Below are 17,212 nucleotides of genomic sequence, written 5' to 3' on the forward strand. Positions count from 1 at the left end.
TAACAAACCACAAGGATCCAGAGTATTCAATAATTGACAAAAAAAAAAAACATTTTAAATCGGTTTTTGATATTCTCTCAATAAAGATTTGTAAGAGTTGAGCCAATCTCTACGTGATGTTGACGTGGGGATCACATGCAGTGAAACATTACTAACCCCACATACACCACTCGGGAAGGATGAGACTATGCAAGGCAAGCATGCCTCCAGAAATCCAAACAACCAGTGACTCATTTATTCCTGGCATCAAAAGCGGGAGGAGAGAAAATGCATCTTTCAACCAGCGGTGAGACGCAGATCAGAGGAGGATGAATCTCCAGACCCTAACGCTGCCTGTAATTGAGCCCATTCAAAGCAATCATACTTTGAAGTGTCTATGAGTGACAGAGGCTGACAAACAACATGTGATTTATAGGGAGCACATGCAAACACACACATGCAATGCACACGCGCACACACACACACACCCAAACAACCCTCCCCATCCCAATCTCACAAACACCCAAAGAATCTATCCGTCATTCCCTTTCTCTCATACTGAAGCAGTCCAATCAATATTCCTCCTATCGACTCTCTCCAAAAAAAAATAATATTTTAACCAAACAATCTGCCTCCTGTTTAAACAAACATGTACACATCAAAACACTCACGCGTGTACATACAGCCGCGGGCAGTCATACATTTGTGAACGAGCGGGCATCGCAGAACCCCAACCCCTGCCGTTACAGAACAGAAACGACACCTACGTGACCGTTGGCCAGGTCCAGCAGGTCTCGGAGCCTGCAGCCCCGGCCATGCCTCCTCTCGTAGCAGACGCTGTCCTCCATCACCACGAAATCAGCCCCCGCCGCGCGCAGGATCCTGTGGACCTCCTCCGGGGATTGCCGGGCGTAGATTTGATACACCTGAAACGACCAGGAGGAGAGAAAACACACCCAGGGGATAACACACACACACACACACAAACACACAGACAGGCATGACTTATTGATAGAGGGCTATGAGAGACTTTGCGATGAGTGTTAACAGCGGGCCGTGCTGGTGCTGGGGGCTGACGCCTCTTTTGGCGCTGACTGACAGACACGCAGCAGGGTGGTGTGGAGGGAACATTCTGCTCACGTCCCCCAGGCAGAGCCAGAGCCCCCCAACCTGAGGAGCCCCCTCCCTCTCCCTCCCACAGCTACAGAGCTTCATTAGTCAGAACTCTGCCTGAAAGAGCTCCGTGAGCCCCACACCACCGCACGGCACAGCACCCCACGCTGTAGAGCGCCACCCGGAGAGTGGCAGAACCCAACCATCCAGCAGCCCTGCACCGTCTCCTCTCTGCCTGTCTGGCCGCCTCCCCCTCACCTAGCCCCACGTGCTGCGCTGTCTAACGAGCTTTAGAGACGGTTCACACCACCACGATTAATCTCTGCATCTGACAAACGCTACTTGCCATCCCTGGGTGAGATGAAAACACGGCGTCGTCTGGCTGATAAAGTCACGCGCTTCTGTAAAACTGAGGGGAAAGCCAGACAGGAAATATAAAAAGTGACTGACAGCACACTCTCATGTTGAGGCTTATGTGACTCCATTCCCCTGGCCGCGGTTGACGGTCCCCTCCATGCTAGTATCACAGCACAGGTACACAGAAGTGGTGTCCTCTCCTTGATAGGATCACCACCCAGGTGAGGTCATGCCTTCTGAATTCCATTCCATTTCTGGAGATGACTGGAACACGGCCCTTTCTTTTCCAAGTGGACAGTTTAATTCCCTGGTTGGCCTGAATTTAAAATGGAATTGACCGCCAACTCTGGTCAACACATATTTACAGGTGTCCTCCATATTTACTCTCCCTCTCAGGTCAGGCCTTGTGTTAAAATTTTAAATCAAAAAAATAAACTAATTAAGTATAGAAGTAGGATAAGGATAAAAGGATTGGTTTTACCTGTCTGGTCCTCTCTCTCAGGGCTTGGTCTTCATAGTGTGGGTGGTTAGTCAGGACTCTCCCTGTGCACAGTTTGATCCCAGCCAGCAACTGCATGCTCCCAGCAAACACTGCCTTCTTGGGGGTCTTTGAGCTGGAAGACAGAGGTAGAAGAAGTGTTTTTCTTGGGAGACCGGCATTGATACTGCTGTATGCCACACAGAGGTAGAAGACGTGTTTTTATTGGGAGACCGGCGTTGATACTGCTGTATGCCACACAGAGGTAGAATAAGTGTTTTTCTTGGGAGACCGGCGTTGATACTGCTGTATGCCACACAGAGGTAGAAGACGTGAACACGCTGTAGAGCACGGTGTATTTGTGTATTTAACAAGGCGCCGTTCATTTCTGTTGGCTTCCTCGTGACTCAGCAGCGGGCGAGTTACCACACGGACATCTGTACTTGCACACTGCAGGTGTCCCTTACTCAACGCCATCAAGTTGTTTTAACGATAACCTTCGCAGACATATTAAGACTTTCACTTTATCTTAAGAACAAATACTGGAACAACTTCAAGGAGAGATTGAAAGGCTAGCGAAAGGGCAGCCTACTAAGGCTGCTGGGAACATAAAATAGTTATCAGGAAAAAATAAACCATGTTTATCTTTCTTTCGCCAAGGAATCTTTCTCAAGGTGTTCTAGAGGAGGTGGTGGGTGAGGACTCACAGGAAGGACAACGCCCGGTGTGGAATTTGTTATATGAGTACAGCCTAGAGAGGCTGACTCTTAAGTAGAGCCTTGTTACTGCCGCAGCCCAACCTTGGGCCTGCTCGGTCCCATAACACTGATCTCCGCTCATCGACACAGTGACTCATCCTACACCGGTACATGCCTGAGACTCCCTCTGACCAGCTACACAACTCAGGGGGCGTTTAAAAAAATAATAATCACGAGCCACAACACAGAAGACGGAACAATCATTATGTTTACAGTCTGGTCTGTATACACTCTCCCTCAACCGGGCAAGTCTGATTGCACGGATACACTCGTGTGGGGAGAGAGTGCGTTTCCACTCATAGCAGCCATTTCCAGTAATAAATATGTTGGTGGTAATTGTTGGTAATAACTGAGATATCAGGTAATTTCAGGCAGAAATAAGCAGCACAGTGTGCGCATAGTTGGTTGAGAACCACCTGTGGAGCTGTTGTTCAGGTATTTCACAAATCAAATAGGCAGCAACAGCACAAAAGAGCATAAGAAAAGGGTAGTTTTGCTCAAACACACACACACGTAGAATTAAATGATTTCAGTTTAATTTACTATTTCCTGGTGGAGGAGTCATTGTGTTATCTATATTAGAAAAGGAAATTAAATCGCTCACTAACTCTGTAAGAGATCACAGCAGAGCCTCTTTCACAGCAGCTATTAGCTCCTCCATTCCTCCCCCAAACCTCATGTTGATTTGCCATTAAAATCCACATCACAGAAAAGGGGGGATAGGTTGGGACCGCTGGCTCCCTCTGGGCTCTGGGGGGAGAGATAGGACGCCCCCGCTAGGAACATTAGCAGCTTGTGGGGCTAATCGCCAACCACCCTGGGCTGTGTGTGATGGGGTGATGGGGCTGACCTCTGACCTGCTCTTCCGGGTCACTTCCTTCCTATCTGTGGGAGTTTGTGTTTAATTACTGCATATTCAAGTGAGATTCCTCAGACCTCAGCTGATTTCTATTTCATTTCAGATTTATATTCTGCTATCTAAACGCCCGCCGCCCCGGTGACATTATAAAAATGTATTAATGCTGTTAATAGCTGGAGAAGACGGACACGGGTGGTGATTAAGCGTGAGATTGGTATGCATGAATGTGCCTGTGTGTTAGTTATGCTACATGCAGAGGTGGGACTATGTCATGCAGTAAATGAACACCATTGTACACCTGTTGATGCAGACTTTAAAGTGGTAGTGCTGCCGGCAGAGAGAGAGAGAAAGAGAGCAGATGGGTGGAAAGTTTCAGTGCCTACGAATCGGAGAGTAAAGGAGGACAGCCTACTAAAATGTCTACACAGCACGAGTCCAAGAGAGGCAGGTACGGGAGGGAGGGGGATGCTAACAGATCTGAGATGCTAACGGCTGAGATTTGTAGGGAGCTCAGGTACGGCAGAGACGGAGATCGAAACAGAGATGGGCCTGTCACGTCCATCCTAAGATCCTACAGCTCTGCTCATCCTATCTGACTAGCCGATCTGCTCTGCTCCCAGCTAGAAGAGACGGACCGCCACAGATAATCGGCTGTTACACCAACAAGCCACTATAGTGGCCAATTCAACCGCCACAGAGTCCAGAGACTGAGCGGAGGGTGATGATGATTGATTGACTGACTGAACGGTTGAGAGAGGGAGGGTTGGCAAAAATGTTATTATAATGCAATTTCACAGTGGGCGAAGTCACAAGCTTTCCATTGATATTATCCTGAGGGGGGGGAATAACTGTGGTTCATACGAGGACAGACAAGAGTTTTACTTACTGCTACTGAGATCCTCTGGAGACTATGTATAATAAGGGGAAAACTTCAAATTTCGACAAATTATAAGGAAGAGAGAAAAAAATCAAGCTGACAGAATGACAATTAGCAAGGAGTGAAAGTGGAGGATATGAGCGTATCAAAAACATGAAGAAATACACAGTTTACAGCGCGAAAACGTCCTCATTGTTCCAGTCGTGAACAGCCGCTCTTACAGCGACAGAAGTTTCCCTGGGAAAACAAAAGCTTCATTTGTCTTCATTATTCAAAAACAAGGCAACAATTCTGAAATAACTCAGCTTTCCAGAATCAAAGGATGGCGTGACAACATTAACCACCGAACAAAAGAGGGGAAATTAATTGCATAGCAGCCAGCGCTTAAATGATAAGGGTGTCTCACAATACGGTCAAAAGACAAATGACAAGACACCAGCATAACATAAAACGGCACCATCACGAGTGGAGCCAGCACAGTCAAGAGAGAAATTATCAAGCATTTTCAAACACAATGGCGAGCTACCACTGACTTCTGAATGTGCAGTTAGCAGGAGGAAGCTGGAGGGGACTCACAGACTTACAGACTCCGCTTTAACTGAAAAAGAAACAGTCAGCAAACAAGTCGTCTTCTTCTCTCCTTAACATCTCTGTTGCACTGTTTAAATCTCCCGAATTCTTCAGATTTACTACAATGTAACTATTTATGCCCATGGATAGAAGGTATGTTCGAGTACGTTCCCCGGCAAGATTACCGTAACAAATCAATGAGTACTTCATGTCAACACTGTGAATGAGACAGAAATATATGTTCCTATGTTTTTTTGTTCACATTCGCTCTGAATTTGTGATAATGTACAAACAAGAGCAGCTTTGCTATGCCCGAGTCTCATGAAACACGATCCCCGCTTAACTCTTTCATCTTAAATGTAATTAGCGCATGGCAAGAGGCTTAATGCGCCAGCACCAGAAGGTAACGCTACACGCTAATCCGCCGAGCAAATTGGATTTTCTCTGGAGGAAGAGAACCTGTGTCATTTCACAGAGTGAGTCTTTTTAAGGTCGGTCCTCCCCAGTCAGTCTCTCTCAGAGCCAAGGAGCCACGCCAAATTCAACATCCATCTCCGATCACATCAGGACTGATTGGCTTGATAAAACCCTTCCACAGGGGCCTGGGCCACGGGCTGAACCACTGCCAACAGCTGGGTCCTCGCCAGACCTCCATGTCTTATTCATGCGCCACAAGCTCACCAAATCTACATTTCACATAAACACATGCAGTCACAGGCAACGATGGTGGAATTTGATCTGTGGAACAAAGCTAACCTGATTTGCGTTTGTTTGGCATCCACGCACGTGTGCATCTGCAGTTGAAGTCGGAAGTTTACATACACCTCAGCCAAATACATTTAAACTCAGTTTTTCACAATTCCTGACATTTAATCCTCGTAACAATTCCCTGTTTTAGGTCAGTTAGGATCACCACTTTATTTTAACAGTGTGACATGTCAGAATTATAGTAGAGAGAATTATTTATTTCAGCTTTTATTCCTTTCATCACATTCCCAGTGGGTCAGAAGTTTACATACACTCAATTAGTATTTGGTAGCATTGTCTTTCAATTGTTTAACTTCGTTCAAACGTTTCGGGTAGCCTTCCACAAGCTTCCCTCAATAAGATGGGTGAATTTTGGCCCATTCCTCCTGACAGAGCTGGTGTAAGTGAGTCAGGTTTGTAGGCCTTCTTGCTTGCACACGCTTTTTCAGTTCTGTCCACAAATTGTTTATAGGATTGAGGTCAGGGCTTTGTGATGGCCACTCTAATACCTGGACTTTGTTGTCCTTAAGCCATTTTGCCACAACTTTGGAAGTATGCTTGGGGTCAATGTCCATTTGGAAGACCCATTTGCAACCAAGCTTTAACTTCCTGACTGATGTCTTGAGATGTTGCTTCAATATATCCATATAGTTTCCTCCCTCATTATGCCATCTATTTTGTGAAGTGCACCAGTCCCTCCTGCAGCAAAGCACCCCCACAACATGATGCTGCCACCCCATGCTTTACGGTTGGGATGGTGTTCTTCGGCTTGCAAGGCTCCCACCTTTTTCTCCAAACATAACGATGGTCATTATGGCCAAAAAGTAATATTTTTGTTTCATCAGACCAGAGGACATTTCTCCAAAAAGTACAATCTTTGTCCCCATGTGCAGTTGCAAACCGTAATCTGGCTTTTATGGTGGTTTTGGAGCAGTGGCTTCTTCCTTGCTGAGAGGCCTTTCAGGTTATGTCGATATGGGACTCGTTTTACTGTGGATATAGATACTTTTGTACCCGTTTCCTCCAGCATCTCCACAAGGTCCTTTGCTGTTGTTCTGGGATTGATTTACACTTTTCGCACCAGTACGTTCATCTCTAGGAGACAGAACGTGTCTCCTTACTGAGCGGTATGACGGCTGCATGGTCGAATGGTGTTTATTCTTGCGTACTAATGTTTGTACAGATGAGCGTGGTACCTTCAGGCATTTGGAAATTGCTCCCAAGGATGAACCAGACTTGTGGAGGTCTACAATTTTTTTCTGAGGTCTTGCCTGATTTCTTTTGATTTTCCCATGATGTCAAGCATAGAGGCACTGAGTTTGAAGGTAAGCCTTGAAATACATCTACAGGTAAACCTCCAACTGACTCAAATGATGTCAATTAGCCTATCAGAAGCCTCTAAAGCCATGACATCATTTTCTGGAATTTTCCAAGCTGTTTAAAGGCACAGTCAACTTAGTGCATGTAAACTTCTGACCCACTGGAATTGTGATACAGTGAATTATAAAGTGAAATAATCTGTCTGTAAACAATTGTTGGAAAAAATGACTTGTGTCATGCACAAAGTAGATGTCTTAACCAACTTGCCAAAACTATAGTTTGTTAAAAAGAAATTTGTGGAGTGGTTGAAAAACGAGTGTTAATGACTCCAAACCTACGTGTATGTAAACTTCCGACTTCAACTGCATGTGTCCCGTTTGTGCGCAGATTAAAGCAGAAATACATCGGATTTTTACCTAATCCAGGTCATCAGCTCAACGGTGTCAGGGTCGTAGAATTCTCTCAGTTCTGATACTTCCGTCATCAGTTTGGGCCAGAACTACAGAGGAACAGCATGAAGGAAAAAGACCTTTAAATAACCAAACTCCACAGAAACACATCCGCTCACAATAATCACTTTCATATAACTCACACATCCATTCACACATCCCAGTGACTGCCAATTCATCTGTACTGTTGATAGAGTGAGGAGAGGAGGAGAGAGCCAAAGTCCTTAACACACTAGTCACCAGCCGGTAGCCGCTTCCATTTTTAACTCCATATCAGTTCACATTTACTGCAATCTCTGTGGGTGAGAAAATATTGTACTGCAAATTGTGATGAAATAGCGAGGCAAATGTCTCACCTTGTAACATAGAAATCCCAGAATGGCAAGTGGAACCGTGTACCTGATCAGCCTCAGCTGCAAAATGAGAGAAAAGAAAATAACCAGGGTGAACATTACAATCTGTTGTGACATTTTGTTTCTCTATACAGACATCTTGGTGTAAATCGGTTGTTACCATATTGCCACCTACTGGATAAGGTTGTAACTGTTCAGCACTGTACAAGCAAGCTACCATTTCAATGTGTTCCTATTGCCTCAGTGCATGGGCTGGGCCATCTCATGGTGGAATGCAGAACCTGCTAACAGGTACTGTGCTCACTCTTCTGTTAAAAGAAACCTTCGGGATCTGAGCTGTTGCCTTTACCTTTGTTTTAGTGTTACAGTGGATCGTGTTTAGGCAGAGGGACCACAGCTCCTTGCCACACACGCCATAGGCAGCAAAGGCACACATATGCCCAGTCCACAGATATTTCATTCTGGAGAGAGGAGAACAACAGTGTATTAAAAAGATCAGAACAACCTTATTTCAACTTTGCACAACGTACTTGGCGCTATGAGGAAAATTATCAGCAGCGTTCTCCTTATATTATGAGGCAGAAAAATAAACATCACAAACTGGAAATGGCGTGATGATCAAAACGTTTGGCAAGATAAGGAGAGAGAGGGTTTGGAGAGAGGGGGTTTGGAGAGAGAGAGGGTTTGGAGAGAGAGAGGGTTTGGAGAGAGAGAGGGTTTGGAGAGAGAGATGGTTTGGAGAGAGAGGGTTTGGAGAGAGGGTTTGGAGAGAGAGATGGTTTGGAGAGAGAGAGGGTTTGGAGAGAGAGAGTGTTTAGAGAGAGAGGGTTTGGAGAGAGAGAGGGTTTAGAGAGAGAGGGTTTGGAGAGAGAGAGAGAGAGAGAGAGGGTTTGGAGAGAGATAGAGATGGTTTGGAGAGAGAGAGAGAGAGAGAGAGAGAGAGAGAGAGAGAGAGAGAGAGAGAGAGAGGGTTTGGAGAGAGAGAGTGTTTGGAAAGAGAGGGTTTGGAGAGAGAGAGAGGGTTTGGAGAAAGAGGGTTTGGAGAGAGAGAGGGTTTGGAGAGAGAGGGTTTGGAGAGAGAGAGGGTTTGGAGAGAGAGAGGGTTTGGAGAGAGAGAGGGTTTGGAGAGAGAGAGGGTTTGGAGAGAGAGAGGGTTTGGAGAGAGAGAGGGTTTGGAGAGAGAGAGGGTTTGGAGAGAGAGGGGGTTTGGAGAGAGAGGGGGTTTGGAGAGAGAGGGGGTTTGGAGAGAGAGGGGGTTTGGAGAGAGAGTGGGTTTGGAGAGAGAGTGGGTTTGGAGAGAGAGGGTTTGGAGAGAGAGGGTTTGGAGAGAGAGGGTTTGGAGAGAGAGGGTTTGGAGAGAGCGAGAGAAATGGAGGGGAGGGGGAAATCAAATGAACAGGGGCAGGCCCACTCAGACGAAGGACAGATTGGTAGATTAAACAGAAAGAATAAGAAGGAGAGAGAGAGAGAGAGATAAAGAAAGAAAGAAAGAAAGTAGATGTTGGTTATTCAGCAAAATTCCAGACATGTCCGGAGAGATATCCTCTTGAACAAGCAGCGGAGCTCACCTCATGGTGCTGAGCGCCAGGAGGCCGAAGAAGACGGTGTGTAACAGATTGTAGGCGACATCTGCCCGCATACAGATCGGCCGCTCCTCGAACCGGCCTTTCAGCGGCCGCACGACCGCTGAAGAATCACTGAGAATAGGAAAAACATAATACATAAAAAAGGCGAAAGAGACATAAAGCAGATTATTCCGTTTGTCTTTCGCTCTCCTCCGAAAGGTTAACTGGCGTATATGAAATTAGCCTGTAATGATTAGCTTGTGGGAGGGTTGAGTGCCTGGGTGTCCAGACTGGGTTCTGATTACTGGAATGAGAACAGGACAACAACAAAAAGGATAGGAGCAGGATTCTCTCGCTCACATCAAACAGAGAAGGAACAACACAGTGATGACATGCTCAGATATTTACAGGGACTTAGGGAGAGGACTCAAGAGGATTGTTGTGATGCTGCCTGCCAACCACTACTATCAATATGTTGTAGTAGGTCTCCACACAGCTAGAGGATAACGAAACTGACAGCAGCGGCAGTCGAGCGGCTAAATCAAAGTTGTATGTGCAAAGACTCCTACGGTGTCTCCTCCTCATCTACCTCCCCGTCAATTGTGAAACTGTCCAAATAAAGCATATACAAATACAAAAAGGAGAGCCTCTTTACTAATTATTAATAAGAAGAAATAATGAATGACTAATTCAAAATAATTATTATGTGATAGATGTGTGGGGTTACCAACAAGCAATCTCTTGAACTCGACTCTGTTTTTTTTTTGCCAGATAAGACAGGCCTCAGCATGACAGATGGTGAAGGAATTTAAGGAAACAGAATGAAGAAAATGAATGACAACACAACAAAATGTGGATAAGTATTGCAATAGCCTCATGGGATTAAGGCTGAGAGCGCTTGGAAGCCAGGGACCCGTTCTGTCCGGGTCATGACTCAACCCATTTGTGGGCTGTGTCCAAACGTCATTCTCAGTCCACAGCTACAGAAGGAAATCCACCTTACCAGAGGTTGGCCAGTGATAACAGCGCCAGCATCACCAGGAGCACAATCAGGGTGACGAGGTAAGGGTATGCCAGCAGAGTGCCAGCCAAGCGGTCAAACGTGTCCAAGGGAAGCAGCCCAAAGGCTTCCTCACACAGGTAAAGACTGGCATCGAAATCTCTGAGAGAGACAGAAAGACACACACACAGAGAGAGAGACAAGGAAAGAGAGAGAGACACACAGAGACAGAAATGGAGAGAGAGACAGGCAGAAAGAGAGAGAGAGAAATAGAGAGAGACACACAGAAAGAGAGAGACACAGAAAGAGAGAGAGAGACAGAAATAGAGAGAGACACACAGAAAGAGAGAGAGAGACACAGAAAGAGAGAGACACAGAAAGAGAGAGAGAGACACAGAAAGAGAGAGAGAGACACAGAAAGAGAGAGACACAGAAAGAGAGAGAGAGAGACACAGAAAGAGAGAGAGAGAGAGATATGTTGGCAAGCTCTTATTACACTGTGCCATTGAGAATTGACATAGCAGTTGTTTCCCTCAGTTTGCTGGATACTTAATCTGAAATTCCACAGCACATTTCCTCCGCGTGTATAAATAATATTTAATATGCAATCAATGAAAGGGGTTTTTATCATCTCAGGATTCTACACTAGGTAAGTGTCAATTAGTGAATCACTTAAACCTGATGAAAGAAGTCAGTGCATTCTACCTGGTAGGCCCCAAGCCAAATTTGGACTTGATGAATTTAAAGATGTGTTCGTCAGATCGGAGCTGCAACGCTTGCTGTACAAACATGAAGACACACAAGGAAAAGAGATAAAAGGTCAGGTTATGCATGTCTGAGTCAACATGAAACAGCCAGACATTAATTATTATTTTTTTTAAACATTCCTTAAGATGCAAGTTAACGTAATGTACATGACAGACACATAGTTATTGTAGGTTTCAGTTGCATGCTGCATTTTGAAACAGCTGGAAATACAGTACCCGTCAAAAGTTTGAACACACCTTCTCATTCAAGGGTTTTTCTTTGTTTTTACTATTTTCTACATTGTAGAATAACAGTGAAGACGTCAAAATCACGAAAAAGAAACACCAGGGATGCACGATATACCAGTGAAGATATATCGGAATCGGACGATATTAGCTAAAAATGCCAACGTCGGCCCAATGTCTATTCCAACGCCGATGTCAAAGCTGACATGCATACCTATAAAACGTAGGTACATGATGCCACGTAAAATTTTGCGCTACACTTGCAACACCTAGCCCACAATGTCTGCCTTGTGGATCGAGCAGTCAACAAGTCGAGCAGTCATTTGAAAGAGTAAGAACATTTCAGAGAGACAACTCAAAGGCGAAATCCATTAACGCCAAGATAAAGGAATTCATTGCCCTTGACAATCAACCGTTCTCTGTCGTGGGTGATGTTGGCTTTCACACTAATGTTAACAAGTGCGCTATTTTTATATGTTGCCCTACCGAAGTTACACAGTAATAGCGTCACTGCTATTAGCTTCACGACTGACATTTGGACCAGCGATATCAGCCACATGAGCATGCGGAGTCTGACATCACAGTGGGTTGTCGAGGATTTCGTACTGAGGAAAGTCGTATTGCATGCTCATGAATGTGCTGGTTGTCATACCGCTGCTGCCATTTCAATAGCATTTGAGAACATGTTTGAAACCTGGAAACCTGAACACACCAGCTAGCTCCATTTGAACAACTGACTCGAGAAATAAGCTCATCAACTGCGCCTGCAGCAGACGTGATACCCTCTGTCATGTCATTGAAACGCCTGCTCAACAAAACTGGCGACATAGGATGTGAGCAAGCGATTTGGTGGTATTCTCTCTTTACTATGTTGCCACCATGCTCGGTGCTATGTACAAGGACCGCTACTTCGATGCAGACAAGAACACAGGGTTTACGTGAAATGTTACATACACAGTTGAACGAGATGGAAACGGACACAGTGACAGTGCGCACCAAGGAAGAGAGGCCACGGACAGACAGAGCTGAAACTTTACTGCTTGACATGTATGATGAAATCCTGGTTGAGAATGCAACAAATAAACAAATGAACAACAAAAAAGTACAAAAAGTAAGTGAAAGAAATACTGTAGTTTTATTTTTTTTCACCCCTTTTCTCCCCAATTTTGTGGTATACAATGGAAGTAGTTGTCTCGTCGCTGCAACTCCAATTCGGACTCGGGAGAGTACGAAGGTCGAGAGCCATGCGTCGAAACACAACCCAACCAAGCCGCACTGCTTCTTGACACAATGCCCATCCAACCCGGAAGCCAGCCGCACCAATGTGTCGAAGGAAACACCGAACGTACACCTGGTGACCTGGTCAGCGTGCACTGCGCCTGCCCGCCACAGGAGTCGCTAGTCGCGCGATGAGACAAGGATATCCCTGAGTCTCCCGGTCGCGGCGAAAAATACTGTAGGTTTTGATTATGTTTTATTGGTAATGGGGAAATACGTAAATGCCATTTTTTTAATTTTTGGTCAGTGTGGTGTGTGTGTAACCTTTATGTAACTTGGCAAGTCAGTTAAGAACAAATTCTTATTTACAATGACGGCCTACCCCGGACGACGCTGGGCCAATTGTGCACCACCCTATGGGACTCCCAATCACGGCCAGATGTGATACAGCCTGGATTTGGACCAGGGACTGTTGTGATGCCTCTTGCACTGAGATGCAGTGCCTTAGACCACTGTGTCCATGTGTGTGTGTTAACTATTTAACTGTCCTAGAATGCTTAAAAGGCCGCTATTATTTTAACTATCGGGGGGGTTTTTTGCAAGGAAAATATTGGACATCGCTATTGGACAAAAATGTCATATCGGTGCATCACTAAATAACACATATCGAATCATGCAGTAACCAAAAAAGTGTTAAAACAAATCAAAATATATTTGAGATTCCTCAAAGTAGCCACCCTTTGCACTGATGACAGCTTTGCACACTCTTGGCATTCTCTCAACCAGCTTCATGAGATGCATTCCAGATGCACCTGGAATGCATTTAAATTAACATATGTGCCTTGTTAATTTGGGGAATTTCTTTCCTTCTTAATGCGTTTGAGACAATCAGTTGTGTTGTGACAAGGTAGGGGTGGTATACAGAAGATAGACCTATTTGGTAAAAGACCAAGTCCATAATATGGCAAGATCATCTCAAAAAAGCAAAGAGAAACGACAATCCATCATTACCTGAAGACATGAAGGTCAATCAATATGGAACATTTCAAGAACTTTGAAAAAGTTTCTTCAAGTGCAGTTGCAAAAACCATCAAGCAATATGACGGAACTGGCTCTCATGAGGACCGCCACAGGAAAGGAAGACAGAGTTACCTCTGCTGCAGAAGGTAAGTTCATTAGAGTTACCAGAAAATGCAGCCCAAATAAATGCTTCACAGAGTTCAAGTAACAGACACATCTCAATATCAACTGTTCAGAGGAGACTGTGTGAATCAGGCCTTCATGGTCAAATTGCTGCAAAGAAACCCCTACTAAAGGACACCAAGAAGAAGAAGAGACTTGCTTGGACCAAGAAACACGAGCAATGGACATTAGACCGGTGGAAATCTGTCCTTTGGTCTGCTGTATCCAAATGTGAGATTTTTGGATCCAACCGCTGTGTCTTTGCAAGACGCAGAGCAGGGGAATGGATGATCTCCGCATGTGTGGTTCCCACTGTGAAGCATGGAGGAGGAGGTGTGACGGTGTGGTGGTGCTTTGATGGTGACACTGTCAGTGACTTAACCAGTATGGCTCCCACAATATTCTGCAGTGATACACCATCCCATCAGGTTTGTGCTTAGTAGGACTATCATTTACTTTTCAACAGGACAATGACCCAACATACCTCCAGGCTGTGTAACGGCTATTTTACCAAGAAGGAGAGTGATGGAGTGCTGCATCAGATGAACTGGCCTCCACAATCACCTGACCTCAACCCAAATGAGATGGTTTGGGATGAGTTGGACCGCAGAGTGGAGGAAAAGCAGCCTATGTGGGAAGTCCTTCAAGACTGTTGGAAACTAATTCCAGGTGAAGCTGGTTGACAGAATGTTAAGAGTGTGTAAAGCTGTCATCATTGCAAAGGGTGGCTACTTTGAAGAATCTGAAATATATTTTGATTGGTCTTTTTTGGTTACTACATGAGTCCAAATGTGTTATTTCATAGTTTTGATGTCTTCATTATTATTCTACAATGTAGAAAAAACAAAGAAAACCCTTTGAATGAGTAGGCGTGTCCAAACTTTTGACTGGTACTGTAAATGTTTTCACGATGTCCTCCGGATTCCTGTGTGCCTTTCTCCTGGCTTCTCCACAGCCCATAACACACATAGATGACTTGTTATTAATTCCTGGTGACAAGAGGAGGAGGATGTAGTACAAGTCTCAGGGCTCACCTTGGCTAAATAATTAATAGTGAATGTTAGTGCAAGGATGAGGACGGTGTGAAGGAGCAGCTTTCCCAGCCGCGCTGTGAGACCACCTGTCTTCAGCCCTCTCTCCATGGAACACAAGGCAAAAAGACAAAGAGCTTTCAAAAACACAAACAGCATATCACAGTGCATCATGACCACAGATGTTGCACTTACTCTATACCAAGACTGTAAAATAAACCAGTCAAATCCCTGGGGTTTGAAGAGGAACATACAGTATGTGCTTGGGCTCACCTGGAAGTGCTTGACAAAGAGAGCGGCCACAATGAAGCTGAGAGCCAGAGAGCCTAGGATCATGGAGTTACAGAACTGCAGCAGCCACACGGACAGCAGGCTGCTTACCTGGACTAGGTACAGGCAGGTCACCTGGAGAGAGGTACCGGTAATGTCATTTAGCAGGCTCTTTTATCCAAAGCGATGTGTGTATGCTCATATGAGCATACATTTTACGTATGGGTGGTCCTGGGAATAGAACCCACTACCCCTGGCGTTACGAGCACCCTGGTTTACCCACTGAGCTACAAAGTCCTCATCCTGGCTCGACCCTAACTAAAACGCTAAACTTAGCTTCATGTCCACATCCTGGCTCAACCCTAACTAAAACGCTAACCTTAGCTTCATGTCCACATCCTGGCTCAACTGTAACCCTCAACCCTCAACCCAAACTACAAACACTAACCTCAACTGTAACTCTAGCCTCAAAGATTTGGCATGCGCCCTCAGATTCTCAAAAAGTTCTACAGCTGCACCACGACAGCATCTCGACTGGCTGCATCATCGCCTGGTATGGCAACTGCTTGGCATCCGCGCTACAGAGGGTAGTGTGTCAGGCCCAGTACATCACTAGGGCTGAGCTGTGTACCATCCAGGACCTCTGTACCAGGCGGTGAAAGGCCCCAAAAATTGTCAAAGACTCCAGCCACCCAAGACATACACTGTTTTCTCTGCTACCGCATGGCAAGCGGTACCGGAGCGCCAAGTCAAAGACCAAAAGGCTCCTGAACAGCTTCTATCCGCAAATCACTGAATCACTTGCACACTGGACTTTACCCACAGTACACTGACAGTCCAACACACACACACACACACACACTACATACGCTCACACATATTGACGACACACTCACAGATAGACACACTTTCACATACCCTGCTGCTACTATGGTTTTTGATCTACCCTGATAACCTAGTCCCTTTGACCCCTATCTACATGTACATATTACCTCAATTACCTCGTACCCCTGCACATTGACTCGGTACCAGTACTCCTTGAATATACTCTGCACTGTAGGGAAAGGCCTCACAAATCAGCATTTCACAGAAAAATCTATGCCTGTGGTATTTGGCGCATGTGACAAATAAAATTGTATTTGAACCAAAACCCTGAACCTAGCTTCATGTGCAGATCCCGGCTCAACTCTTAACCCTCAAGCCTTGATTGCTTGAGCTGCCATCCACAGCGAACGTGATCTCTCTAACATCATGCACAGGTCCTTAAATCTGTGACGGATTGAATCTCAGCCTAGGAACAAAATAATGCAACATATGTTTGGCTGAATGCTGTGATAGTAATGTGCATGATGAGAGAGGAATGATGTCACAGACCTGTTCTGTGGAGATGAGGTCCAGACAGTCCAGGGTGAAGATGATGAGAGCCTGAACCAGCAGGATGAACTGATTAAACTGCCAGGTGAGGCAGAAACACAACGTGGCCAGGAACATCAGCCACAACACCACCTTCTGCTCACAGGAAAGGAGTGGACAGAAGAACACAGATCCCATTAGAAATCAGCCACTTGACCTCAAAACAACTTCTAAGATTAGACACTTCATTCGATAGTGATTCATTGTCTATTTCCACAGATGTTCTCTTCATTCTCCTATTCTGGTCTAATTGTATGCGTGTAGAGAACAGAGGAGATGATGGTGTCCTCTGCTAGGTGAGTGTCTACCTGCTGGATGGGTTTGAGGTGAGGCCTCAGGTAGCAAGTGATGGCAGCTATCTGGAGGGCGAAGAAGGGCAGGGACCAGTTCTCCCTGAGCGAGATGGTGAACTCCACCCGCGTTGTGTCCACTCTGGAACACAATCACACACATGGAACACTCAAGACCACCACCATTTAAAATGTCCATTCAGATCTTAGGTCGAAGGGGGAATTTTAGGATTGGATTTGTGACAGCTTGCAGTAGGTCATCAAGTTTGTCCAGTAGCTACAATTGTATAAACTGTATGCCAGTCTGTTTCTGCTCTCTTGCCAAGTCCTTATGGACTTGTGTCATGTTTAGCTTGACAATGAAGTAGGCAAAATCACCAACAGATCTGGG

At 45.4% G+C, this 17,212-nt stretch overlaps 1 protein-coding gene across 3 annotated transcripts in view; it reads right to left on the bottom strand.

Moving 5' to 3' along the window:
- LOC139411347 (protein C-mannosyl-transferase DPY19L3-like) overlaps positions 1-17,212 on the bottom strand; it is a 39,788-nt gene that overhangs the window by 5,589 nt on the left and 16,987 nt on the right. For all 3 annotated transcript variants that reach the window (XM_071157605.1, XM_071157606.1, XM_071157607.1), the window contains 12 exons: positions 16,840-16,963; positions 16,493-16,627; positions 15,122-15,253; positions 14,852-14,953; positions 11,131-11,204; positions 10,429-10,587; positions 9,429-9,557; positions 8,210-8,321; positions 7,864-7,920; positions 7,475-7,557; positions 1,931-2,063; positions 747-905 (listed from right to left, as the gene is read on the bottom strand). In XM_071157605.1, the coding sequence (XP_071013706.1) occupies positions 747-905; positions 1,931-2,063; positions 7,475-7,557; positions 7,864-7,920; positions 8,210-8,321; positions 9,429-9,557; positions 10,429-10,587; positions 11,131-11,204; positions 14,852-14,953; positions 15,122-15,253; positions 16,493-16,627; positions 16,840-16,963 (1,399 nt within the window). The remainder of the gene's footprint in view (positions 1-746; positions 906-1,930; positions 2,064-7,474; positions 7,558-7,863; positions 7,921-8,209; positions 8,322-9,428; positions 9,558-10,428; positions 10,588-11,130; positions 11,205-14,851; positions 14,954-15,121; positions 15,254-16,492; positions 16,628-16,839; positions 16,964-17,212) is intronic.

Source organism: Oncorhynchus clarkii, chromosome 6, assembly GCF_045791955.1.
Source record: "Oncorhynchus clarkii lewisi isolate Uvic-CL-2024 chromosome 6, UVic_Ocla_1.0, whole genome shotgun sequence".
Taxonomy (NCBI): Eukaryota; Metazoa; Chordata; class Actinopteri; order Salmoniformes; family Salmonidae; genus Oncorhynchus; species Oncorhynchus clarkii.